Source organism: Sapajus apella, unplaced genomic scaffold (genome assembly GCF_009761245.1).
Source record: "Sapajus apella isolate SASKATOON/1434 unplaced genomic scaffold, GSC_monkey_1.0 scaffold118, whole genome shotgun sequence".
In the NCBI taxonomy this organism is placed as follows: domain Eukaryota; kingdom Metazoa; phylum Chordata; class Mammalia; order Primates; family Cebidae; genus Sapajus; species Sapajus apella.
In genome coordinates, this window is record NW_022437058.1 from 3,917,386 (window position 1) to 3,943,194 (window position 25,809).

The following is a 25,809-nucleotide window of genomic DNA, read 5'->3' on the forward strand; positions in this document are numbered from 1 at the left end:
TTTTTTTTTTTTTTTTTTTTTGGTAGAGATGGGGTTTCTCCATGTTGCCCGAGCTGATCTTGAACTCCTGGGCTTAAGCGATCTGCCTGCCTTGGCCTCCCAGAGTGTTAGAATTGTAGACATAAGGCACAGCGTCTGGCGATGACATGCATTTTATTCAACTTTTACTGACCACGCATGGATCTGCTGTAATTTTAACAAATCCCCTCCAGTTGGGCATGTGAGCTTTTACTCCTGTTTTCCTGCCCGTTGGCATTTTCGTGTTAGGCCCTAGTGAAGTCTGCAGGCGACTACAGTTTTCTTCTTGTATGGACACCTTTCTTACTGTGTGTCTGTAGTGTGGTTCTTTGTAGGAGATGGCTGCTCCCTTCAGGGGAGAAGGTGGTCTGGGACTTGGTACCTCCCAAGCTCATCTGGCACCCTGTACAGCACAGGTGCTAAACAACTGTGAGTGGCTTTGGTTTCTGCCTCTGTCCCTATGATGTAACAGGTCCTTGTCGGTGGCTTTGACCACTGTTGTGGCTCTGTGTGGCTGCTTCTGAGCTCATGCCTGTGGCCGGCCCAGGCCTTACCTCTCAGTGTGGGCTCGCGGCTCTGGACTCTGCAGTGTCCTGGGATTGTCCTCTCTTTAGTGGTCTTGCATTTTTAGGATGTCAGCAGAATCCTTAGGAATTCTCTGCCTTGCGGTTGCAGTGAGCCGAGATCATGCCACTGCACTCCAGACTGGGCCACAGAGCGACTCTGTCTCAAAAAAAAGAAGGAAAATAAATTTTGTCCCCTGCCTTAGAATGAGGATTATGTCTCTAAACTTAAATCATAAAGTGACTTCCAGGGCTGTTGTGATGGAATCTGAAGGTCATTCTGAGAATTGTCTTGGCGAAGGAGAGGCATGAGGCAAGACGCGCGAGTTTCTTGCTCTCCTTTGTGTTCAGCCTGGTGTATTCAGTGTGGTCCAGGCTCACTCCAGCTCCAGCAGCTCTGTGAGGCAGGAGCGTCGTCTCTGTCCTTAGCGGTCCAGGGTCCAGCCCTCGCCTGCGGTGATGCCCGTATGGCTGAGCCCAGGGTGAGCCCTGTGGTCTGCGCCGGCCTGTGTCTCCCTCCACAATCTTTGATAATCAACATGCTCTCGTTTTCCCCTGATGTTCTCGGTAGGAAAAAACACCCCAGAGCGCTCGGGGTTACCGAAGGGCTGTCTTCTGTACAAAACCCTCCAGGTGCAGATGTTGGACCTCCTCGACATCGAAGGCCTCTACCCTCTGTACAACCGGGTTGAGCGATACCTAGAAGAGTTTCCCGAGGAGAGGTGAGGTCAGGCGGTCCCCGTCTTGGTGGCTCTGAGAGGAGACTGTCGGGGGGGCAGGGTAAGAACATGCCTCCCAGGGCACAGCTTCCTAGGAGATGAAGCAGTTCGGCCACTCCCCACCCCAGTCCTCTGCTCCCAGGTACCAAGGCCTGGCTCTGCAATTTAGTGCCTTGTGAAGGAGGGTCACTTACCAGTTTCAAAAAAGAAAGCACATCTGTGACCCTGGTAATTCCAATCCCTGAGTTGGGGCTGAGCCTGCAGAGGGCAGTGTTGCTCCACAGCCAAGCAGCACTCCTGCAGGCCCTTCTGTGTCAGCCAAGCCTCCATCCTGGGCTTTCACTGCGGGTCACTGGGCTCCACACCTGTGCTGTGTCCAGTTGGGGCAGGGATCCTCTTCCTTCCTCACTGGTCTTTCCTTGCGTCTCTGACGCAGTATGCTACTTGTGGTGAACAGGAGATGGCTCAGCTTCAGGGCTCCCTGGTTCTGGCCTTGCGAAGTTCTGTTTAAAACCTCCCTGTTTAACGTGAGGGAGATAGATCTATTAGGTGTTTTTCAAAATAAAGTGTGTGATGTTTAGTAGTACTGGGCTTTGTAGACTGTGTTAGCAGTTTAAGAAACAATCTCTGTGTGGCTTTGTCATCCTGTTTTTATTGTGCTTTCTTCTTCAGAAAAACCTTACAAATAGATGGGCCTTATGATGAAGCATTTTACCAGAAGCTGCTTGACCTTTCCACTGAGGATGACGGGACAGTGGCCTTCGCGTTAACGAAGGTTGGCAGACCCATCCAAAAACATGCTGTCTGCGCCGGCCTGTGTCTCCCTCCAACATGCTCTCATTTTCCCCTAATGTTCTCGGTAGGAAAAAACACCCAGAGTGCTCGGGGTTACCGAAGGGCCGTCTTCTGTACAAAACCCTCCAGGTGCAGATGTTGGACCTGCTGGACATCGAAGGCCTCTACCCTCTGTACAACCGGGTTGAGCGATGTCTGTGATCCTTAGATTCTTAGGACTAATTTGTTTTTTTTCCCATTATCTACCCCTGAGGTTTGAAACAGAAAACTTGGGATCTAAAAAAAAATGGCTGAAGTTTTTCCCAGATGAACTGGTACAGATGATAGTACATTTAGGTTTTAAGGGGAATTTCCCTTGGTTGAGTTCTGCTCTGGCCCATCCCTGGTGGGATCAGGGCCCAGGGGCGGCCAATCTGCAACACATCTGCATGCCTTCTCAGCAGCCCAGAACAGGCTCTCTACCAACCGTCCCTTTCTGCAAGGCCTTTGCTGGGGCTCCGGGACCCCACCTGTGCCTCTGCCCTGTCCCTGACTATATGCGGGCAGCTTCCTTCCCTTAGGACCAAGGCCAAGGGACAGCCTTCAGGAGTCTCTTAGGGAAGAGGCCTGGTCCTGTATTTCCTGGGTCTGTGAAATTCAGGGCTCCATAAGCTTGGTTAGGGAAAAAATGGCATCTTTATTTTTACTAAGCTCTACCTGGAATTTAGCATTTCTTTCCATTACGAATGTGGCAATGAGCCTGTGGGGTCAGCGGCACCCGGGACTTTGCCACTAAGAGGAAAAAAAGCAGACTTTCCGTCTCACACTGTAGCTGCAGACACTTTGAGTGTGTTTTATTCATCACTACATGAAATGTTACATATTACTATGGAATATGTTTGTTTTTAAAAATATTTTGGCTCAGCACTTTGGGAGGCTGAGGTGGGAGAATGGCTTAAAGCCAGAAGCTGGAAGCCAGCCTGGTCAACATGGTGAGACGCCCATCGCTACAAAAGAAAAATGAAAAAATCAGCTGGACCTGGTGGTGTGTGCCTATAGTCCCAGCTTCTTGGGAGGCTGAGGTAGGAGATGCAGTCAGGGCTGTGGGGAACTATGATCACACCGCTGTGCTCCAGCCTGGGCGACAGAGCAAGCCCCTGCCTCAGAAAAAAAATTTTTTTTTATAGTTTTGCCGTCTATATATTACACATTTAAAAATGTTATTCTAAGCTGGGTGTGGTGGCTCCGACTTGTAATCTCAGAACGTTGGGAGGCTGAGGTGGGCAGATCACGAGGTCAGGAGATCAAGACCATCCTTGCTAAGATGGTGAAACCTTGTCTCTACTAAAAATACAATTAGCCAGGTATGGTAGCATGCGCCTGTAGTCCCAGCTACTCGGGAGGCTGAGGGAGGAGAATCGCTTGAACCCAGGAGGTGGCGGTTACAGTGAGCTATGATTGGCTACTGCACTCTGGACTGGGTGGCACAGTGAGATTCTGTCTCAAAAAAATAAAAGATGTTATTCTGAGAGAGGCTCATAGGCTTTACTAGACTCCCAAAACCTTTACTGGGCAACAAGCAGTGAGGAAGCCTGTTCTGGAGTGAGCTGCCACTCCCCCCACGTGTGCATGCTTCACTGCCTGGAGCCCTGGGACCAGCCTGTCCAGTCGCATTGACGTGTCTGTGGCTCGTACTTGGGAAGGAGCCCTCACTGCTTTCTCTAGTTGGGGCCGCAGCTGTCAGTGTTTTGAGGAGGACTGAGGCTGTCTGGTAGAGCCTGAGCCTCAGGTGAGCCTCTGACGCGAAGGCCACAGGGATGTTAGAGTTGTCATCCTGGTGAGGAGGGTTCCAAGTGGAACCCTGGGGTGAGAATAAAGCAGTGGCGCCTGCCTCGTGTTTGTAACTCGGATACATTGATTCAGGTATAAACAGCAGCATGGTGGGTTTTTTCCCAACAGAAGAAACAGGACTTTATTTCCTTTTATATGTTTCTGTATTTTTCAGTTTTCTACAAAATAAGTATGGATTACTTTTTAATTTTATTTTAATCTTTTAACCTGAACTGTAAATGTAGTCTTGTAAGCAGCTAAAGCAGCCATCACAGCTAAAAGAAAGACATTGAAACAACGCCAGCTGCAGGTTTCAAGGCATCCCTCATCTGTTGCCCATGGCGATGGAAAATGACACAGTCACTCTGGAAAACAGTTTGGAAGGTTCCTTCACACTAAACATGCAGCCACCCTGCACTCATGCTCCTGGGCATTTATCCCAGAGAAATGAAGACTAACACTTACCAAAAACCTGTAGAGAAATGTTCACAGCAGCTCTCTTTGTAACAGCCAAGCACTGGACACCACCTACATGCCTTTCCACAGTGACCTCCAGCAGGTCACACAGACTGTGTGCATTCATACCACAGAACTCTGCTCAGCACCAAAAAGGAACGGACTCTTGAGAAATAGCAGCCTGGGCGGATCTCCAGGGGGTTTGTTGGTGACAAAAACCAATCCCCAAAGGTCATACTGAATGACTCTGTGTATAACATTCTTGAATGACAAAGATTAGTGCTTGCCAGGGGTTGGCAAGGAAGAGCAAGGGAGGTAGATATGGTTATAAAAGGTCAAACCAGGGAATCCCTGTGGTGATGAAACTGCTCTGTATCTTGACTGTGGTGGTGAACACATCAACTTACGTGGGATCTCACACACACACACACACACACACACACACACACACACACACTTGCATACATGTAAAACCCGAGATATCTGAATAAGCTTGTGGATTGTATCAGCATCACTCACCTTGCTGTGATATTGTAGTTTTGCAAGATGTTGAGAGAAATGTGGCTTGAGGTCTTTCCGTGCTGCAGTAGATGGGCCTGCTCTTTTTCTCTTGTAGGAAATTAGCTTCTGGTAGTTGAAGCTGAAGAGGGTGGTTTGAAGCTGAAGCTAGGGAGTCGGCTGAGGACATTTCTACACAAAAGTTCTTGCACTCATATTGTTTCTCTCATTGAACCCTGAAGGCTGGGCATGGTGGCTCACGCCTATAATCCCAACACTTTGGGAGGCTAAGGCCAGTCAATCGCTTGAGACCAGCCTGGCCCACATGGCAAAACTCTGTCTTTACTAAAATATAACATTAGCCGGGTGTGGTGGTGCATGCCTGTAGTTCCAGCTACTCCAGAGGCTGAGGCAGGAGAATTGCTTGAATCTGGGAGGCAGAGGCTGCAGTGAGCCAAGATTATGCCACTGAACTCCAGCCTGGGTGACAGAGCGAGACTCCATCTCAAAAAAAAAAAAAAAAAAAAAATTGAACCCTGTACCTCCGAAGAAAAGACTGAATATTTTCTTCATTTCAATGCTCAGAAAACTGAAACCCCCAGTAACTCTTGCTTTTGTGTGTTGTGTAGTATCAGGAAGCAGGGGTCAGCAGACATTTGTAAAGTCTGGTCCTTGTTGAAGGTACCTGGCCTTGCCACCGTAGCTCAAAAGGAGCCATGGAGAAATCATAAGTGGGGCTGAGTTCCAGGAAAACAAAAACAGGAGGTGGTGGGCTACATTTGGTCCCCAGCCCATAGTTTCCTGACCTCTGAGCACTTTTGCTTGTTTTTTTATTTCATCTTTTGCTCTGTGTGTTTAGAACTTCCTCCTGTTTCTCTCCCTTTAGTGGTGTCTCATCCAGTTTGATCCTGCATATTTAAATTCTAAAGTTAATCAGTTATTTCAGACTCTCAGTCCCCACACAGTATAAGGACTTGGGACAACTTAGTTCCAGTTGTCTCTCCCAACACATGTGCAGTATTGTCTTGTATTTTGTTTGTCTTGGTATTTTTTTAGTTATAATTCAAAGTATTATTTTACACAGATGTTTGTTTAGATTTATCCATGTGTTTTCCCTTACCACTGCCTAACATTCTTGTAGCTCGGATCTTTTCCCATTTTCCTATTTTTCTGTAACAGCTTTATTGAGATGTAATTTATATACCATACAGTTTACCCGCTTAAAGCGTACAATGCAGTGGTTTTTACTGTATTTAAAAATAACGTGCAACCATCACCACAGTCACTCTTAGATTTTCATCACTTCAGTAAAAACCCTGTACCCTTTAGCCGTCATCCCATCGTCTCCTCATTACCCCAAGCCCTAAGCAACCACCCGTCTACTTTCTATCTCTACAGACTTGTCTGTTCCAAAGGCTGCATGTAAACAGAATCATTTAATGCGTGGTTGTTTGTGGTTGGCTTCTTTCACTTAGCCTGATGTCTTCAAGGTTCGTCCATGTTGTAGCATGGATCAGTACTTCATTCCTTTACATGGCTGTTCATCCTTTGATGGACATGTGGGTTATTTCCACTTTTTGGCTGTTATGCTCAGTGGTGCTATAAATACTTGCGTAGAGGCTTTTTGCATGGACACGTGTTTTCACTTTTCTGGGGTAATATGCCTAGGGGTGGAATTGCTGGGTCCAGTGGCAATTTTATGTCTAACTTTTTGAGGTCCTGGGCAGACTTTCCAAAATTGCTGTACAGTTCGATCTTCCCACCAGCAGTGTTTGAAGGTGTCTCTATTTTTTTTCACATCTTGAGCAACACTTGTTATTACCTGCCTTTTTTATTTTAGCTGTCCTCGAACGTGTACAGTGGTATCTTGTAGTTTTGATTTGCATTTCCCTGAAGACTGTAAGAGCATCTTTTCATGTGCTTCTTGCCCACTTATATATCTGTTTTGGAGAAACATCTATTCAGATCCTTTGCCCACTATTTTTTTTTTTTTTTTTTTTTTTGAGATGGAGTCCCGCTCTGTTGCCCAGGCTGGAGTGCAGTGGCACAATCTTGGCTCACTGCAACCTCTAACTCCTGAACTTAAGCAGTTCACTTGCCTCAGCCTCCTGAGTAGCTGGGATTGTAGGCAACTACCAGAATGCCCAGCTAATTTTTTTGTATTTTAAGTAGAGACAGGGTTTCTCCATGTTGGCCAGGCTGGTCTTGAACTCCTGACCTCAAGTGATCTGCCTACCTCAGCCTCCCAAAGTGCTGGAATTACAGGTGTGAGCCACTGCGCCTGGCCCACTTTTTTTTTTTTTTGAGAGAGGGTCTCTCTTTCTCTGTTGCTCAGGATAAAGTGCAGTGGTACGATCTCGGCCTCCTAAGTAGCTGAGACTGACTATAAGTGCACACTACCACCCCTGGCTAATTTTTTGTATTTTGTTAGACAGGAGATTTCACCGTGTTGCCCAGGTTGGTCTCGAACTCCTGGGCCTCGAGGTTGATCCACCCACCTCGGCCTCCTAAAATGCTGGGATTACTGGTGTGAGCCACCGTGCCCAGCCCCTTTTGCCTACTTTTTAATAGTGCTTTTTGTCTTGTTGAGAATTCTTTGCATATTCTGGCTACTAGACCCTTTTCTAATACCTGATGGACAAATATTTTCTTCTATTCTGTCAGTTGTCTTTTTACTTTTTTGGTAATGTCTTAGATGCACAAACATTTTTAATTTTTATGAAGTACAGTTTAGTTTTTTTTAGGTTGTTCATACTTTTGGTGTCATATCTAAGAATTCATTGCTAAGTAAATCTAAAATCGTGAAGATATCCCGTGTTCCCTTTTAAGAGTTTTATAGCTTTAGCTCTTATGGTTAGGTGTTTGATCCATTTTGAGTTAATTTTTATATATGATTTCAGGTAGAGGCCCAACATCATTCTTTTTTTTTTTTTTTTTTTCAGAGACAGGGACTTACTCTGTCACACAGCCTGAAGGGCAGTGGTTTGATTGTAGCTCACTGCAGCTTCAAACTCCTGGGCTCAAGTAATCCTCTTGCCTCAACCTCCCCAGTAGGTGGGACTACAGGCGTGCGCTGTAACGGCCCAGCTCCAACATCATTCTTTTGCATATAGATATACAGTTGTCCCAGTACCATTTTTTTTCTTTGTTTTTTGAGGCAGAATCTTGCTGTGTTGCCCAGGCTGGAGTACAGTGGCTCGATCTTGGCTCACTGCAACCTCCACCTCCTCCTGGTTCAAGCAATTCTGCTGCCTCAGCCTCCCAAGTAGCTGGAATTACAGGCACCATCACCACACCTGGCTAATTTTTTGTATTTTTAGTAGAGATGGGGTTTCACTGTTTTGGCCAGGCTGGTCTCGAACTCCTGACCCCATGATCCACCCCCCTGAGTCTCCCAAAGTGCTGTGATTACAGGTGTGAGCCACTGTACCCAACATGCCTGGCTAATTCCTTGTTTTGTAGAGATGCAGTTTTATTATGTTGCTCAGGCTGGTCTTGATCTCCTGGGCTCAAGCAGTTCTCCCACCTTGGTGTCCCAAAGTGTTGGGATGACAGGCATGAGCCACTGTGCCCCGTCTAGTTTTGTTATACATTGTTTGGCATAAAGTCAGTTTCCCAAGAACCTAGTGAGAACATCAAGTGAGGACTTAATGTACTACAATTTGTATGTTCTGCTATTTTATGGACGTTTGGGTTGTTCTCAGTTTTGGGCTATTATGAATTAAGCTGCCATAAATATTCTTGTATAGATCTTGTGTACTGTGCACACATTTCTCTCGGATGGGATTTCTGGACCACAGGGATGAGTATACTTAGTTTTAGTAGATACTGCAAAACAGTTTTACCTGATTATGTTCCCTGCAACAGGTTAGGAGTCACCTGTGCTCCACACCATCTCTAACACTGGGTTGTAGGTCTTCTGAATTTCAGCCATTTTGATGTGTGTGTAGTGGTATCTTGTGATGAGAGTAGGCACCTTCTTATATGTTTATTGGATTTTTCCTTTTGTGATCTATTTAAGTCACAATTTATGTCTCTTGCTCATTTTTTTGTTTTGTTTTGTTTTTGTTTTTTTGTTTTTTTGAGACGGAGTTTCGCTCTCGTTACCCAGGCTGGAGTGCAATGGCACGATCTCGGCTCACCGCAACCTCCGCCTCCTGGGTTCAGGCAATTCTCCTGCCTCAACCTCCTGAGTAGCTGGGATTACAGGCACACGCCACCATGCCCAGCTGATGTTTTGTATTTTTAGTAGAGACGGGGTTTCACCATGTTGACCAGGATGGTCTCGATCTCTTGACCTCGTGATCCGCCCGCCTCGGCCTCCCACAGTGCTGGGATTACAGGCGTGAGCCACCGCGCCCGGCCTCTTGCTCATTTTTTGGTAGAGTTGTCTTTTTCTTACTGATTTGAAGGCATTCTTTGTATATTCTGGAGAGAAGCCCTTTGTCAGTTCTGTGTCCAGCAGGTATCTTTTCCCACTCTGTAGCTTGTCTTTTCACTCTTAATGGAGTCCTTATAAGAACGGTTCATATGTTAAGGCAGCCTAATTTACCAGTCTTTTTCCCATTTAAGAGGTCTTTCTCTACCTTACGGTCCTAAAGATATTTTCCTACTGTATCTTTAGAAACTTTATTGTTTTGTCTTTCACATTCTGTTGGGTGACTGAAACTGATTTTTGAAATGGCAGGAGGGAGGGTTTTATTTTCTTTTCAAATGGAGTTGTCCTGGCATCATAGAAATGGTTATGAACACTATAGAGTCATAACAAGCCTTGATATCTGGCAGAGCGAATACTTCTGTGTTCTTCAAGCATGTCTTGGCTGTTCTTGGCCTTTTGCATATCTACATGAACTTGAGAATCACCTCGCTCAGTTCTGCAGGAAAAGCACAAACAAGTGCGGTCCCACAAAAATTAAAAACAAAAAAGCTCCTGGGATTTTCATGGTGTAGCATTAAAATGACAGGTGTTGAAATCTGTACAGCACTGAGTCTTCCAACATGGACATATTCTAATAAAAATGTTTTATGATTCTTTTCAGAGAGGTCTCATATTAAATTTATTTCAAGATATTTGATGGTTTTAGATGTAAATAGCATCTTTAAAAATATCTTACTTTAATTAATTGATTAATTTTTTTCTGAGGCTGAGTCTTGCTCTGTTGTCCAGGCTGGAGTGCAGTGGCACAATCTTGGCTCACTGCAACCTCCGCCTCCTGGGTTCAAGCCATTCTCCTGCCTCAGCTTCCCGAGTAGCTGGGAATACAGGCGTGTGCCACCACACCTGGCTAATTTTTGTATTTTTAGTAGATATGGGGTTTCACCATGTTGGCCAGGCTGTTCTTGAATTCCTGATCTCGTGATCCGCCTGCCTTGGCCTCCTAAACTGCTGGGATTACAGGCCTGAGCCACCATGCCCGGCCAAGATCTTACTTTAAAAGTGTTTGTGGCTGAGCGCTGTGGCTCACCCCTGTAATCCCAGTACTTTGGGAGGCCAAGGCGGGTGGATCACGAGGTCAGGAGTTCGAGACCAGCCTGGCCAAGATGTTGAAACTCCATCTCTACTAAAAATACAAAAATTAGCTGGGTGCAGTGGCCAGCACCTATAATCCCAGCTACTTGGGAGGCTGAGACAGGAGAATTGCTTGAACCCAGGAGGTGGAAGTTGCAGTGAACTGAGATTGTGCCACTGCACTCCAGCCTGGGCGACAGAGCAAAACTCTGTCTCAAAAAAAACCCCCCAAAACCAAAAAACAAACCAACAAAAGAAAAGTATTCTTGCAGACATCAGCTTTGCTCACCTACTAATCCTAATGATTATGGTTTCTTTTGGATTTTCTTTATATGTAACCGTAGTCTGTGAATTTGATGTTTTCCCTTTCATTCCCAATCCTTGTACTTTTCACTTCTTTGTTTTATTTCATTTTTTAAGATTTATTTCACTTTAATTTGTGATAGTATGAATTTTAGTCTTCTTCCAAATCTCAAAGAGAAAGCATTTTACCATCACATAAATTGTTTAGTGTAGGGTTTTTTTCCCCTTGAATGGCTGACATCAGATTAAAGAAGTTCCATTTTATTCCTGATTTATTAAGACGATTTTTAAAGATGAGGAGCAGACGTTGAATTTTATCAGTGCCTTTTCTGTTTCTATTGAGATGATCATATGATTGTTCAAAATCCTTTCTGTTAATGTGGTTAATTGCACAATGTATTGTGATGTGTTCTTTTTCTATATGATGATTTTGAGTTTGCTAATATTTTGTTTAGGGATTTTGACCCATGTTTATGAGAGATAGGAACGGTGCTTTCTGTTTTTATAGGCCTGCCCACAAAACACTTAAAGATCGTTTGTTTAGTCTTTTTCTGTTCTCTGGAAGAGGTGGATTAACAATGGCTGGGTTGGGTGGCTCACACCTGTAATCCCAACATTTTGGGAGACTGAGGTGGGAAGATCACTGGAGCTCAGGAGTTCAAGACCAACTGGGCAACATAGCGAGACCTTGTCTCTACTAAAAATAATAAAAAATCAGCTGACTGTGGGGGCGCATGCCTGTAGTCTCCCCTACTTGGGAGCCTGAGATGGAAGGATCACTTGAGCCCTGGAGGTCGAGGCTATATCCAGCTGTAATGGTACCACTGTGCTCCAGCCTGGGTAACAGAACAAGACCCTGTCTCAAAAAAAAGAGAAAAAAAAAAAGGTATTATTTCTGACTTAAATGCCTTGTAGAATCACAGGTGAAACCATCTAGGGCCCATAGTTGTCTTTGAAAGAAAGTATCAAATTTTAGTAAATTGTATTTTTCTAGAATTTTTTTCTGTTTTTTCTGTGCTTTCAAAATTTTGGCATATGATTTGCTGGGTAATATTCTTTTATTATCTTTTCAGGTTTTATAGGACCTAAGGATTTTTATTTCAGTTTTCTGATGTTTGACTTCTCTCCCTCTCTGCTGTGGTCTGAATGTTTTGCCTTCCCGTCTCCCACATTTGTATGCTAAAATCCTAACTCCCAAGGTGATGGTATTAGGAGGTGGGGCCTTTGGGAGGTGATGAGGTCTTGAGGGTGGAGCCTTCATGATTTGAATTCATTCCCTTATGCAAGAAACCCCAGAGCGCAAGCTAGCCCCTTTCACCACGTGACGTTACAGTGAAAAGATGGCTGTGTATGAGGAAGTGGGCTCTCGCCAGATAGCAGATCTACTGGTGCCTGGTCTTGGACGTCCCAGCCTCTAGAACTGTGAGAATTAAGTTTTTGTTGTTTATAAGCTACCAGTTTTGGCATTTTGGGATAGCAGCCTGAAGGGGCTCTTAATCATTCCCACCAAGAGTTTAGTTTCATAAAAATTAACTTGATCCATTTGTACTGTACGATTGTTTTCTGTTTAATTCTTGATCATTTCATTTTTTTCTATTATGCTAATTTGTTCTTTTTGTAACTTCTTCCTGATAGGAATGCTTATCTGAGTTTCAGCACTTTCTTTTTTCTAAAATGTGTATTTAAAGTTTCATATTCCTCTCAGAATGGCTTTGGTCACATTCCACAAGCTGTACTTTCAATATCATTCAATTAAAATGTACTCTGATAATTATGAAGATTTCTTCTGTGACCCATGGAAATATTTAGAAGGGAATTAATTACCAAGCACTGAGGGTTCTTGTTACCTTTTTTGTTTTGATTACTAGCAAAATTTCGTTGGAGTGAAGAGTATAGTCTAAGTGATCATGTGGCATTTGTTGAGATTGCCATTTGATCCTCTGAAATTTTTTTGTGGCTTAATTTTTTAAAATAATGCTTCTGTGTGTGATTGAAAAGGTAGTATCTTCTCAGCCGGGCGTAGTGGCTCATGCCTGTAATCCCAGCACTTTGGGAGGCCAAGATGGGTGGATCACCTGAGGTCAGGAGTTCGAGACCAGCCAACATGGTGAAACTCCATCTCTACTAAAAATATAAAAATTAGCCAGGCGTGGTGGCAGGTGCCTGTAATCCCAGCTATTCAGGAGGCTGAGGCAGGAGAATTGCTTGAACCTGGGAGGTAGAGGTTGCAGTGAGCCAAGATTGCACCATTGCACTCCAGCCTGGGCAACAAGAGTGAAACTCCTTCTCAAAAAAAAAAAAAAAAAAAAAAGAAAAGGAAAGATAGTGTCTTCTCAAATGTTGGATGTGGCATTCTAATCTGCCTATTAGGCTAAATTAAGTGTTTTGTTCAGATCTGCAATCTTAATGATTTTATCTTCTGCTTGTTCTGTAAGAAGGATGGCTTGAAATTTTCCATAATAATTATGAATTTACCTTGTCCTGCTTATCGTTAGGCTGTACTCTAGGTGCCTCAGAGTTAGAACTGTTACGTTTTCCTGGTGAATTACAATTTTCAATTTGGAGTGTTGTTTACCATTTTCCTTAAAAATTTTTAAATTTTTTCTTTTTACCATCACACAATATGTCCATGTCATCATTTACCATTTTCAAGTGTCCTTTATCTCTGGTTATACTTCTTACTTTGTTTCTTTTGACTGATATTAATGTAACATCTCTAGGTTCTTTTGTTTCATGTTTGCACTGTGTATCTTTTTCTGTCATTTTACCCTGTGTTTTTGTATTTAAAATGTGCCATATAATTGGGTTTGGTTTTTTATTCATTCTGACACTCTTTGTTGTTTTGTTAGACTTACACTAAGACTTACACTAAAATTTTAAAATTTTTCTTACCTATTTTAGGTTTCTATTTCTCTTCTCTCACAATCTTTTGGTTTATTATTTTTTGTTTATCATTCCATGTCTCCACTCTGCTTGGAAGTTGTAGAGCCCCTTACTTTTTTTCTAGTGGTTATTTTAGTTATTGCCAGCAAGGAGTTGACTTCCTGGAGTCTCATATCATTAAGCACTTTTACTGTCTTGCACGACGCAAGGTTCTTAGAGTTTGTTTTACTGCTGCTCCTGACGTATACAGTCATTGTTGTTGTGTATTCTATTTTAAACTCGAGACCCTATTTTTTTATTATAGTCATTATTCATTTACCCATGTACTTATTTCCCGTATTGCCCTTCATGCTGCCCTGTATCTCTGAGTATATCTATGGGATCATTTTGTTCTTGTCTGAAGAGCATTCTCTAATGTTAGTGTAGGTCTGCTGGTGATGAGTTCTTAATTTTTGTTTCATGATATGTATAAATGATATGTTTGGAGGCTTTCTAGAATCTGTGGCTTGATGTCTTTTTTTCATTTTAGGAAAATATTGGAAATATTAGGAAAATAAAATTTTTTTTTATTTTTTTTTGTTGAGACGGAGCTTCTCTCTTGTTGCCCAGGCTGGAGTGCAATGGCATGATCTCGGCTCACCACAACCTCCACCTTCTGGCTTCAGGCAATTCTCCTGCTTCAGCCTCCCGAGTAGCTGGGATTACAGGCATGCACCAAGATGCCCGGCTAATTTTGTATTTTTAGTAGAGACAGGGTTTCTCCATGTTGGTCAGGCTGGTCTCCAACTCCTGACCTCAGGTCATCTGCCCAGTTCAGCCTCTCAAAGTGCTGGGATTACAGGTGTGAGCCACCGCGCCTGGCCAGCTCCTCTTTCTTTTGGATTCCAATTACAAGTACGTTGGACGCTTTCTCTTAACTTTCTATGTCTTACACCTTTTCCTTTGTATTTTCTAGATTGTATCCTTTTCATGCTTCACTCTGGATATGTACTTGTGGTCTGTCTTCCAGTTTAGGAATTCTTTTTAGCTTTTCCATTTTCTTACCTCTGTCTGTTGACCCCAAATTATCATCTCTCTTTGTCCAACCCATATCTTCAGGGTAACTCGGTTTAGAAAACTAGTTAATGTGGTAGTGTGATGCTTCCTAAATAACATTTGCATTTTAAAAAGAGTGACTAATGTGGGAATCGCAGGTGCTTTGGAAGAAGCAATGGAAGACACTTCAAACTCTTCAGACCGTAGTAGTCAGTTGCCTCCTCAGCTCATGCCAAAGGTTGGTTTTGCAAGTTCCCCACCGGGAGCTACAGCAAGGGTAACTGTTCCCTCCTTGCAATCCTAGCAATAGCACTGCAAGGGATCCACACGAGGAGAAATGCTAGCTGGTCTTCTGTCAATCATTGTTGTGTTTATTGAAATCATCCCATCCACCTGGACATCTTCAGTTTTTTCTCATCTGGTGTTTAATCTGTTGAATTCTTCATATCCATTTCTGCATCTTTTTAGTTCTAGAATCTCTAAATGATTCATTTTATCATTTCCAGTTCTCCACGAAGTTCTCAGTTTTGTCTATTCTTTATTTTTTTAATTTTTCTTTTTTCTTTTTTTTAGAATTCATCTCTTGCCTTGGCAGAATTAAGTCATTTATTCTTTGATGCAGCGTGTATGTCCAGCACCTCCAGTAGCTGGAATCCACAGGTGTGGTTTTTTCCTACTATTGTGGGTTTTTCTTTTTCCAGTGGCACGTTTTTCTTTTCATAGACTTTATTTTTTAGAGCAGTTTTAGGTTCTCAGCAAAATCAAGTGGAATATGTAGCTCCCATAGACCTTCTCCCCCACTGTGGCTCTGTTTGCTTTTGTTGGTTTCATTCATGTGTCTACATAGTTTTGCTTGTGTGCTCGAAATTGTATTTGAACAATTATTTTAGAAGTCACTTGAGGCCTAGGATCATACCTTCTTCCAGAGAGAATTTTAGGTTTGTTGCTGTCAGAGGCCTGGGAAACCAGCAGCTGGAGTCATTTTAATCCGGTTGTAATGGTTTGGTCTCTTCAAAGTGAAACTGCAGTTGCTGGTAGGGCCTGTCGACTTTGGCTCCCTTCTACTGTCTTTGTTTGTTTGAGACAGGGTCTCCTGTCTCCGGGACTGGAGTGTGGTGGTGTGATGTTGGCTCACTGCAGTCTTCACCTCCTGGGCTCAAGTGATCCTCCCACCTCAGCCTCCTGACTAATTTTTGTAGAAACAGGGTTTTTCTATGTTGCCCAGGCTGGTCTCAAACCCCTGAGCTCAAGCCACCTGCCTGCCTTGGGCTCCCGAAGTATTGGGATTACAGGCATGAGCCACTGTACCTGGCCTCACTTTTACTCTAATAAGGGCAGTATTTTGGGTACTAACCTAAAGAAGGGGGTCATGGCCGGGCGCGGTGGCTCACGCTTGTAATCCCAGCACTTTGGGAGGCCGAGGCGGGTGGATCACAAGGTCAAGAGATCGAGACCATCCTGGTCAACATGGTGAAACCCCGTCTCTACTAAAACTACAAAAAATTAGCTGGGCATGGTGGCGCGTGCCTGTAATCCCAGCTACTCAGGAGGCTGAGGCAGGAGAATTGCCTGAACCCAGGAGGCGGAAGTTGCAGTGAGCCGAGATCGCGCCATTGCACTCCAGCCTGGGTAACAAGAGCGAAACTCCGTCTCCAAAAAAAAAAAAAAAAAAAAAAAGAAGGGGGTCATGATGGTTACTGTTCCCATAGCCCTCAAGGTTGGTTAAAAGTTCCTCTCAGCCAACTGTGGAATGATCACTACCCTCTCTTGGAAAAGCAGACCTAGATGCCTTTGTCCTTCCCTATTCCAGCAGTTCTTCCCTGGCTTGTTAGCTCTGCCTTCAAGCAGATATTTTTGTCTAGCTTTGTTAGTTGGCCTCAGCAGTTGGATTGGCCTCAACTACTTATTCTAGCATTACGTGAAGTGGAGGCCTGATCTCTTCATTTTATGACACACACACACACACCAAAATCTGATACCAAAATCTGAGGATGCTCAAGTCCCCCAGTTAAGTTCTCCGTATCTGTAGATTCTGCATCTGGAATTTGCAGACATCAAGGGCTGACGTGTGTGTGTGTGTGTGTGTGTGTGTGTGCGTGCGCGCGCGCGCGTGTGTGTGTGTGTGTGTGTGCGTGTGTGTGTAGTTCTGCCCATCTGATGATTAGAAAATACTTCATTGTTATAATTGGCATTTCCTTGATTTATAGTAAGATTGAATTTTTCATATATATATATATTCTTTTAATTTCTGTGGTCTACTTTTGGGGATAGTTTTTTTTTTTTTTATATTGATTTCTAACACTACATATTCTTGACATTTATAGTCTGTTACATGTTGCAAATATTTTCTCCTAGTCATTCATTTATCTTTTGCCTTTGAATTTTGACTGTATCATGTAAAAACTTTCCATTCATTCATTTCTGTCCTGTTTATTTGAGATGGGGTCTTGCTGTGTTGCTCAGGCAGGTCTTGAACTCCTGGGCACCAGTGATCCTCCTGCCTCGGTCTCCTGAAGTGCTGGATTACAGGTGTGAGCCACTACACTTGGTCCCACTAAAGCTTTTTAATTTTATGTTTTCAATATTTAGTAATTCTTTTGGACTGGGATTTTTTTGGTACTCTGAGACATCTCTGATTTCCTAGTTAACTGAATAGCGTGTAAGGATAGGAGCTGCTCATTTCCTTCTGCTATGAAAGGTTTTCTCGTGCCCCAAGAACAGTCTGTAGGCCTGAGCTAAATCTGTGCTTTGAGGTTCTCTCCACTCCCTCCCACCCTGTCCTGCCCTTTGGCAGGTGCAGCTTGGTTGTTTTCTAAGACCAGATCTTCCCGGTTGTATGCAATCGAGGGGAGCAGTTAAAAGGGGGACAGGAGATGGTCTGTCATCAGTAGAAATATTAAGCCAGTGATGTGTGAGGCCCAATTTTTTTTTTTTTACAACTGTTTATATTTGTGAAATAAAAAAATATATTTTTTTATATTTCAAAAAAATATTGAAAACCATATATGAAAGTCTAATGAAGGACGGGGAGAGAGTACCTCACATTCTACTCTATAGAGGAGACAGTTGTGAGCATTGTGGTGGCTGTCCTTCACCTCCCTCCCTGCCTGTGTCACACACGTGAGCATGTGCACAGCTTTATATACGTCGATTCTGACAGTGTGGTGTGTGTTGAGCTGTCCCTGGCCCGTATGGATGACAGTGTGGTGTGTGTTGAGCTGTCCCTGGCCCGTATGGATGACAGTATGGTGTGTGTTGAGCTGTCCCTGGTCAGTATGGACAGACCCACATTGCTTGGAGCATGTGTTGAAGAGTGAAGATGTCTGAGCCAGCACACCGGGTTTGAGTCCCTGCTCTGCCATTGACGAGCAGGGCACAGCAGACAAATGATCTCTGTGTCTGTTGCTTGTCTGTAAAGTGAGGTGCCAGCTGTGCTGCCCTGCTGGGCTGCTGTGAGGGTGGAGCGAGTTAACACATGCACAGCCTGTAGAAGGGTGGCCGTTTGCAGTTGTCTCTGGTGGCTGTGTGACGTTCAGGAGGGATTGTCATTCTAAGCAACGCCTTGCCGAACACCCCATACCCTCTTCTTGGAGGTGTCGAGTGCTGCTTGCTCGATACCCTGAGTGTGGCCAACATCCAGGGGCTCAGGTGGCTGTTTTTCCTTCTAAAGGCTGACCATGGTGACCTTGCTGAAGACGGATCATCCGCTTCAGGGTCTGGAGTCAGGGTCCCACACTGCTTGCCTTGAGAAGTCAGGGGTGATGCCAGCCTCTGAGCAGCCCTGTGGGGCTGAGAGCTGGCCTAGGAGCTCTTACAGGGAGACCTCCTGACACCCCTGCTCACTGTGGTCCATGCTCCTAATCCCACCCTTGGGTTCTGAGGCAGGAAGCGGTTTCTGCACGTGGCTAGGAATGAAGGTTGCGTTGAGGGCAGAGGCTTCCTGTGAGACCTGGAACTGATCTCTCCCTCCCCTGCAGGTGCAGCAGTACCGCGTCGCCATGACTGCCAAGGACTGCTCCATCATGATCGCGCTGTCCCCCTGTCTGCAGGATGCCAGGTGAGGCGCCCACTGCATGGCCCATGGCCTGGGTCTAACAGGGGCTTATGGACAGTTGGTTTTCCCATATTTAGAGATTCCTTAATGGGATTTTGACCTCCTTGGCCTACATGACATCATGGGGCTATTAACTCTTGCCCTCTAGAAGCTTGTAATTCAGTCAAAACATTTATGGAGCATAACTCAAAAGGATTGTTATTACATTGAAAGTTACTGTTTTCTAAGAAAATGCTTAAAGAGCTCAGAGACAGCATGGAGAGTGAGCTGCCCATTCCATTCTCTCAAAGCCAGCCCCGCCACTGCTGCCAAGGCCTGAGCTGTGTGGGTGCCTGCGGGCTTGTTCCTGGGTCTCCTGCCGGGCAGCGTGGCATGCCTGCTTTTCACCACCACAGTCATTTGAACACCTGTGAGGCGCACATTCATTCTTCTGCTTCCTCCTCTGAATAACCAGCCTGTATGCAGCCCCTCTCCCTAATGTCACTATTTTTGTCCAGTCCCCTCTCACTGTTTCTGGGAATTTGGGATGAAACTGATAATCTCATAGTAATCAGACAGCATCTTCAGCACTGATCTTCAGGGGTGCCAAACCCTGCACCCGGTATCTGTGGAATGTTCCACATTCTTCTAACATGTGTTCCTGGGTCAAGATGACCTTGGTTGCTGGCTGCCGGCCACACATTTTCCTGGTGCTTTTGAACTAACAGTTCCCAGGATTCCTGTTCCCTGGCAGGCACAGAATTCTCTACTTTCCGGTGTGAAAATTGAGGAACATTATAAGACATAACTGAAGTAGAAAAAAGGTGATTCTATTTTGTTGAAAACTCCTGTTATCCCCTAAGAAAACACGTACAGGACTAAGTTATGAGGAATTCCTCAGCTGGATTAAGCTGGTGTTGTTTGATGAGAAAAAACCCGCAAAGACACCACTGTTCAGCAGCCCTCCTGACCAAGGATGCAGCTGGGAGGTGGAAACGTGCTTGGATGCAGGCGCTCAGGTGGGCTGTGAAAGGCCGCTGAAGGCCGGTGTGCTGCTCACCTCGTCCAGCACTGCGAGTCTCTCAGTGCCCAGTCAGTGATGTCAAAATGGAAATGCAGCATGTGGGGAGAGCTGAGGGCCTAGGTCCTTACTGTAGCCTGCCCAACTGCTCAACAGAAACCGACACTGGGAGGGGAGGGGAGGACGTGTCCCGAAGGCACTGAGCCACAATGGCTTCCGAGGCCTGGGGTGAAGGCACAGGAATCATCATGCACAAACCACTGTAGCCAGGCCCTTCTCAACAAAGGGAGAAGATCTCAGAAGGCTTCTCCGAGAACATGAGAACATGACGTGGTGGGGCTGGGCCTGCTTCAAGGAAGGTGTACTCAGTGGCTGCACCCGTAAGTTCCAGAGACTGTGGCGCTCTAGAGGCCTAGGGACAAGCTAAGGCCGGGACTTATCATGAGTCATCCTGACATCTTGAGATGCCTGCTAGACGTGAGACTAAATTTAGATCCCTAGACTTTAATTTACAGCTCACAGATAGATTGACCACATTGAAACTTCTTATACTCCTTAACGTAAAGGCTTCTTCAGCTCTGCGCTACTGTTTCTGCCCTGGCATAAAGCAAAATGTCTAAAGTCGGATCTGCCTGCCTGTCACTGCAGAGGTTTGTCCCTTTGGGAATTTGGAACTGTGGAGAGAGTTGCCACAGCCTCCCGCGCCTAAACCCTGCTGCTCCCCTCGACCTCCCGTCTGAAACAGAGCACGGGCAGCCTTGGCTTCTCCACCCCAGTCCCCAGCACCCTTGGAGGCTGCTTGTCCCCTGGCGACCCCCAGTGGGTCAGTGTCCTGGAAAGCAGCCTTCCAGGCAAGGGCAGCCCCCGCCCCCTGCAGCCATAAGGCCACCTGAGACTTGTTCTCCAAGGCTGCCAGAGGGCACACTTGTGGCACAAGGGACATGTGTGTCCCTGAGAGCCTCTTGCCCAGTCTCGGCCTCAGGACTGCTGAGGAGAAGAGCATTTCTGTGTCAGGAGCTGGTGCCCACTGGTCACTGCCATTGGCTCCCATGGAGCTTGTGGTGGGCCCAGGTAGTCAGACCCACCCCCCAACCCCCACGCCCCAAGGAGCTGCCTGGAACATCCTGCCTGCCTTTACACCCATGGTCTTGTCAGGTGCTGCTTCTGAGAAATTGAGGTGTCCTTTAAAATATGTAGCCCTAGTCACGGGCCGGGGATGTGACTCTTCCAGCCCAGCTGCACCAAGCTTGGGTCTCAGGCCTCAGAACTTAGTGCTCCCCTGGGCTTCAGTGGTTCTCGCAGTAAAATGTAGCCCCTTTGGACAACCTGCAGGCGCCTTCCAGCTTCTGGAGTGAGGCTCAAGACCTTAATTTGAAAATGAGTTATTTGCTGTTTACTATTCAGGCAACAATAGCTACTGACCCCAGCAACTGAGTCAGGGATTCATTTTTCCTACACAGGATTCTGGGACAGGGCGGGAGAGGGCGCCAAGGCCGTGGTGAGCAGGGTCAGAGCAGGGACATGCTCAGCAGTGTTTTCTTTCCTCGGCGGGAGCTTTTGAAGTTGGGCTTGGGTTTGTTTCTGAATCTCGAAGAGTAGTAAACGGGGGGACACCGGAACCCAGAATACTTCTGGACTGAACTGAGCTTAGGCCACTTATTGAGCCAGTGACATGAGTGCTGTGTGCTAGTGCTCTGAGACGAAGCGGGACACACAGCAGTCGAAGCTTAGGACTCGGAGATCCTGGATGTGTTTTTCAGGGCAAGTAATTATTCACATCTTGTTAGAAGCACACGACTATTCTGATGTTTATTAAAACCAAAAACTAAGCCCTGGGGAGCAAAATACAGAGGACTAAAGATAAAGTTTGAGAATAAAATGAGAAACCAGATCTCTCCAGTGTGAACCACACAAAGGAGTCTGCGTTTCTCAGCAGACAGGAGAGGCACAGAAGGAGAAGTCTTGTCGACATTTCATCCATTTGGCGCTGGAACAGCCAGATCTACTTTTTACTTTTTCTTGGGTTTTGTAATACTTGGCTCATGATAAAGTGACTTTTCAGCGTTCGTTTATACCACTGGGCTGGGGGAACATCACTCACATGTTCCACGTAATCGCTTTTCCATCTTTCAGTCCTTTAACCCTCTCTCGCCTGGTATGATGGGGTGCACTGGCCCGAGGAAGCTTTGCGTGCTGGTACACCCAGCCGGCACAGACAGCTGTCATGCACAGAGGCACCAAACGGGTGATTTTCGTGAGCTGGGGTGCAAGGACATTCATGTCTCGATTTATCTAACTTTGCAGAAGTCGAAGAAAAAAACATAATAAAAACATATTAGTTGAAAGAAGGAAGGAAAGGAGAGAGAACAGGAGGGAGGGAAGTGAATTGGGAGGCTTGTGTATCCTGAAATGGTATTTTTTTACTTGCAGCTCTGATCAAAGGCCTGTCGTCCCTTCATCGAGGTCCAGGCTTGCCTTCTCCGTGTCTGTGCTGGACCTTGACCTCAAGCCCTACGAGAGCATTCCCCATCAGTATAAACTGGACGGCAAGATCGTCAACTATTATTCAAAGACTGTATGTGCCAAAGACAACGCCGTGATGTCGACTCGGTTCAAGGAAAGTGACGATTGCACATTAGTTCTCCACAAGGTCTAACTCTTTCCCTGCAATGTCTTTGAAACTTGAACATAGAATGTGAAGGTTGAATGATAGAGCTATTTTCTGTTGTGTTGGGTGACCTTTGGTTGTGAATGTTTTTGCTTTTAACCCCTGTTGAGGTGGGATTGCCTCTTGGAGAAATGGAATTGAAGAGCACTAGAAACATCTTCCTGGACAAGGAATGTAGGACGTGAGTACTGTGTCCCAGGAAGCTGCTCACATTCTTAAAATGGAAGTGTCCGTTAAGCCCTGGGGAGACCCTCTGGGTAGTTCTTCCTTCCCACCCAGGGCTCATGTCTGATTCTCTAATGCAAAAAGCCTTATTCTAAGACCCAAGCTTTGGATCTGCTACCACCAGACTCCTAACATAGAAAACTTGAATTATTACATACATTTTACAGTTTGGACTTTTAAGAAAACATGGATACTACTGGAACTTTCCCCAGCTGAGTTACATGGTCACTTTTTCAGAAAGTGCAAGCCACATATCAACACAGGTTTTTAGGTGGTTCCCTGCTGCAGAGCGTGACCTCGTGTGGACACCAGTTCTGAGCAGTGTAGACTCAGGGTCCCTGTGGAGGTGCTGAAGCCCACGGCTCCACGCGGGGTGGCAGGGAGCGCGAGACTCAGGTCAGGATGGACACCACTCATGCAAGCATTGACTTTTTTTTTTTTTCTTTATGATTTTATTTTTCACATGAGGGGGAGATGTGTTCTTTCCCACTGGAAATTGCTGCTGTAGAAGCTGGAGGTGGAGCTGTGGCTGGCTGAGCTGCTGTGGCCGGGCTGGGCAGTGTGCCCCAACAGCTCAGTGCTTTTCTGACACTCCGGTGTTTGGGGTGATTGAGGAGCGAGTTTTCTCTTCCTCCCAGACTGAGTTCCTCCCTCGGGTTTGGCTTGAGACGTGTTGCGTTGTTGGGCCCCGTGGCCTCTCCCTGTCCGGCTGCCACAGGCCATGCTTCTGGAAGGCGAACAGCTCCTGGCTGCTGCCGAGAGGGTTCTTGTTGGGGTCACCAAAGTGTGCCCAGCTGCTATGAAAAACGTTGGGAATCTTGGTTTCAGTTTTTTATTGTATGCTAGGTTGTACAGACTGATTATTTATATCATCGTTTTGAGGGACTAATGGAGGCTTATTGTAACATATAATATTAGTGAAACCATGGAATTATATGAAAATGATACATGAGAAATAAGGAAACTATTTTGCTGATTGTAAATTTTTGTGGGAAATTTTGTGATAACCTGAGAATTATACTTGTTTGAATCAAGGCAACTCTTCTAGAATTTATTGTTCAATTCTGTCCTAATATTTACTTCTAATTTTATTCTATACTCAGAGGTGCGAAAAGATACTTAGACAACTGGACACCTTTACTGTTTTCTTCTCACTTCGAATGACATTGTCTCATACACAAGTGTCCTGTGTGCTGGCATGGGGGCTTTGGAGACTGCACATAAGCGAAGTGGACAGAGCTCATGGCAACGACCGGCAGGCTCTGGGAAGTATGGAGGGAAGTGGCCGTGAATACTGTCTTGACCCAAGGGAGTTCACTGTTGCTGGGCTGGGGCTGGGGAAGCCTTGTTCCGGATGATTCTGCCCACTGTCACAGTGTGTGAAGGACACTGGGTCTTGGGTTTAAGTGCACATGTGAGGGAACCCTACCCCAATGGGAAGGCAGGCTGGGCTCTCTGCGTCCGTCAGGGCCGCAAAAGTTACTGCCTAGCACAGGGCCCAGACAGGGCTGGACTAGACACGATGAAAATACCCTGTATTGAAGAAGGGAAAACAGATGAAGACCCCCATTCTGTCTTGGCTGCCACGAGCCTGGGCTGTGAGGATCCCCTGAGCTGCAGGCGCCACCGCTGTGGACGTATTTCTGGCCCCTCTCGGAAGCTGCTGCTCCTGCTTAGTTGAGGCTCCATGATGGCCTTGATTGGTTTGAGACAACCCTAGTTCACAGATCCTAACGGTGCTAATGGGTGACTGATGAGATCACGGTTCTGACGGCACATCTGGGACTGTCGATGTAGCGCTTCGGCTCTGCACAGGTTCTGTCATAAAGGACCTTATTCCTTGCACCCTGGCCCAGGAACAGTGCTGTCTTTGCTGTCTTAGGACATTCTTGTTTTGAAGCTGACAGCTCCATTTTCTTGTGGAAGACCAAGAAGAACGTCAGGACTTGCTGGGACTGCCTCACAGTGGAGGTGGCAAGGAGTGTGGGCGTGGCTCCCCGGGCCACTAACGAAAGTTTAAAAATGAAGTGCCATAGGCATCTGTCTCCAGAGCCCCCAGGACGCAGGAACCAGGATAAGGTTGGCTTCTCCCAGCTGAGCAGTGTGGCTGCCACGTCACGGTGGACTCGGTGTGAGGCCGAGGTGGGTGGGGGACTGGGTCCTCCCCACACGTCTGAGGACACACAACCACTCGGTATGTTTTCTCAGATGTTAAGCTTATTTTTATAAAACACATTGTACATGTCACTTTTATTTGGCATTTTATACTTAAGTAACTATTTATTTTTCATGTCATGAGAGTTTCTATAGAATGTGCCTTAACTGCACAGAAGACAGGTCTTCAGGGTGTGGTTTCCAAGTGGAAAATAGTAAATGTTTATATTGGGTAAAGTCACACGCACCTCTGCTCAGCATCTTAACCCTCCCCGTTCACTGTTTCGGAACTAGCCGTTCTGCTCTGCACGAAGCGATTTTATCAGGCTTTCCAGAGCAGCTTCGATTCCAAGCACTCCTAGCAGGGTTCGGAAGCTGAGAGGAGCGGTTTCTATGGCTCTGTTCTTGTCCAGCTCCAGGGCTATAAAGAAAACATTAAACTAGGTAAGAAACTTCCAGGTGGCGGCTTTGGTGTTGTGTTTTCTGCTGGTGTGGACCTCACCAAGAACCCACCCCCCTCCCGACTGCCTGCTTGGAATGGGACGTGCTAGGGATAGGCGAGGAGGAGAGACAGAGTGTGAGGCGTCACCTACGGCTTGAGGCATATTCCCTTGTGCATTTAGCCTGCGGGCCTGAGGGGAGCAATCCCTTTTCGTGTTCTTTTTCAGTGATTATTGATGGTTAAAATATTTAAAACTTGATAGAAAAGTACATTAATGAGATTTCTAACTTTTGATTCTTGCCCTGTGAAACCCAGAGGAAGTAGGCAGCTTTGCTGGGCATGTTGAGAAGGCACCTAAAGCAGCTACACCCAGGGACCCTACCTCGCTGTGGGACTTTGGTGAGAAGATCCAGCTTTGGAAAAACTTTCCCATCTTCATCTATTTGTATCCTCCAAACAATTACTAATTCAAACCTGAAAAAGTGGTAAAACACATCGTTATGTGCTTTTTGAAATCTGGCTAAACGATTAGCAGCCATGAGTCACGCCTGGTCTCCGTTTCCCCATGCTGGGCTCCCCTGCTCCTAGAAACCCCGACGCACAGCAAAGAAGAGGCATGGTCAGTAGCACAAGCAAATGGAACCAGGACCACAGGAAGGTGCTGCTCTGTACCCACTG

The 25,809-nt window shown here is 45.7% G+C and overlaps 2 protein-coding genes across 8 annotated transcripts in view; one reads left to right on the forward strand and one right to left on the reverse strand.

Annotated features, from left to right (window-relative positions):
- Positions 1–23,569, forward strand: part of IPPK (inositol-pentakisphosphate 2-kinase) — a 58,615-nt gene extending 35,046 nt beyond the window's left edge. Inside the window, exons 10-13 of one of the 2 annotated variants that reach the window (XM_032260484.1) lie at positions 1,153–1,303; positions 1,973–2,075; positions 18,566–18,645; positions 22,073–23,569. In XM_032260484.1, the coding sequence (XP_032116375.1) occupies positions 1,153–1,303; positions 1,973–2,075; positions 18,566–18,645; positions 22,073–22,298 (560 nt within the window). In that variant the 3' untranslated portion in view covers positions 22,299–23,569. The remainder of the gene's footprint in view (positions 1–1,152; positions 1,304–1,972; positions 2,076–18,565; positions 18,646–22,072) is intronic. The other variant, XM_032260485.1, reaches the window with a different exon arrangement.
- Positions 22,978–25,809, reverse strand: part of CENPP (centromere protein P) — a 279,890-nt gene continuing 277,058 nt past the window's right edge. For 2 of the 6 annotated variants that reach the window (XM_032260495.1, XM_032260492.1), the window contains 2 exons: positions 25,514–25,605; positions 22,978–25,110 (listed from right to left, as the gene is read on the reverse strand). In XM_032260495.1, the coding sequence (XP_032116386.1) occupies positions 24,980–25,110; positions 25,514–25,605 (223 nt within the window). In that variant the 3' untranslated portion in view covers positions 22,978–24,979. Of the gene's footprint in view, positions 25,606–25,809 lie in introns of all 6 variants that reach the window. The other 4 variants (XM_032260491.1, XM_032260494.1, XR_004263557.1 and 1 more) reach the window with 3 other exon arrangements.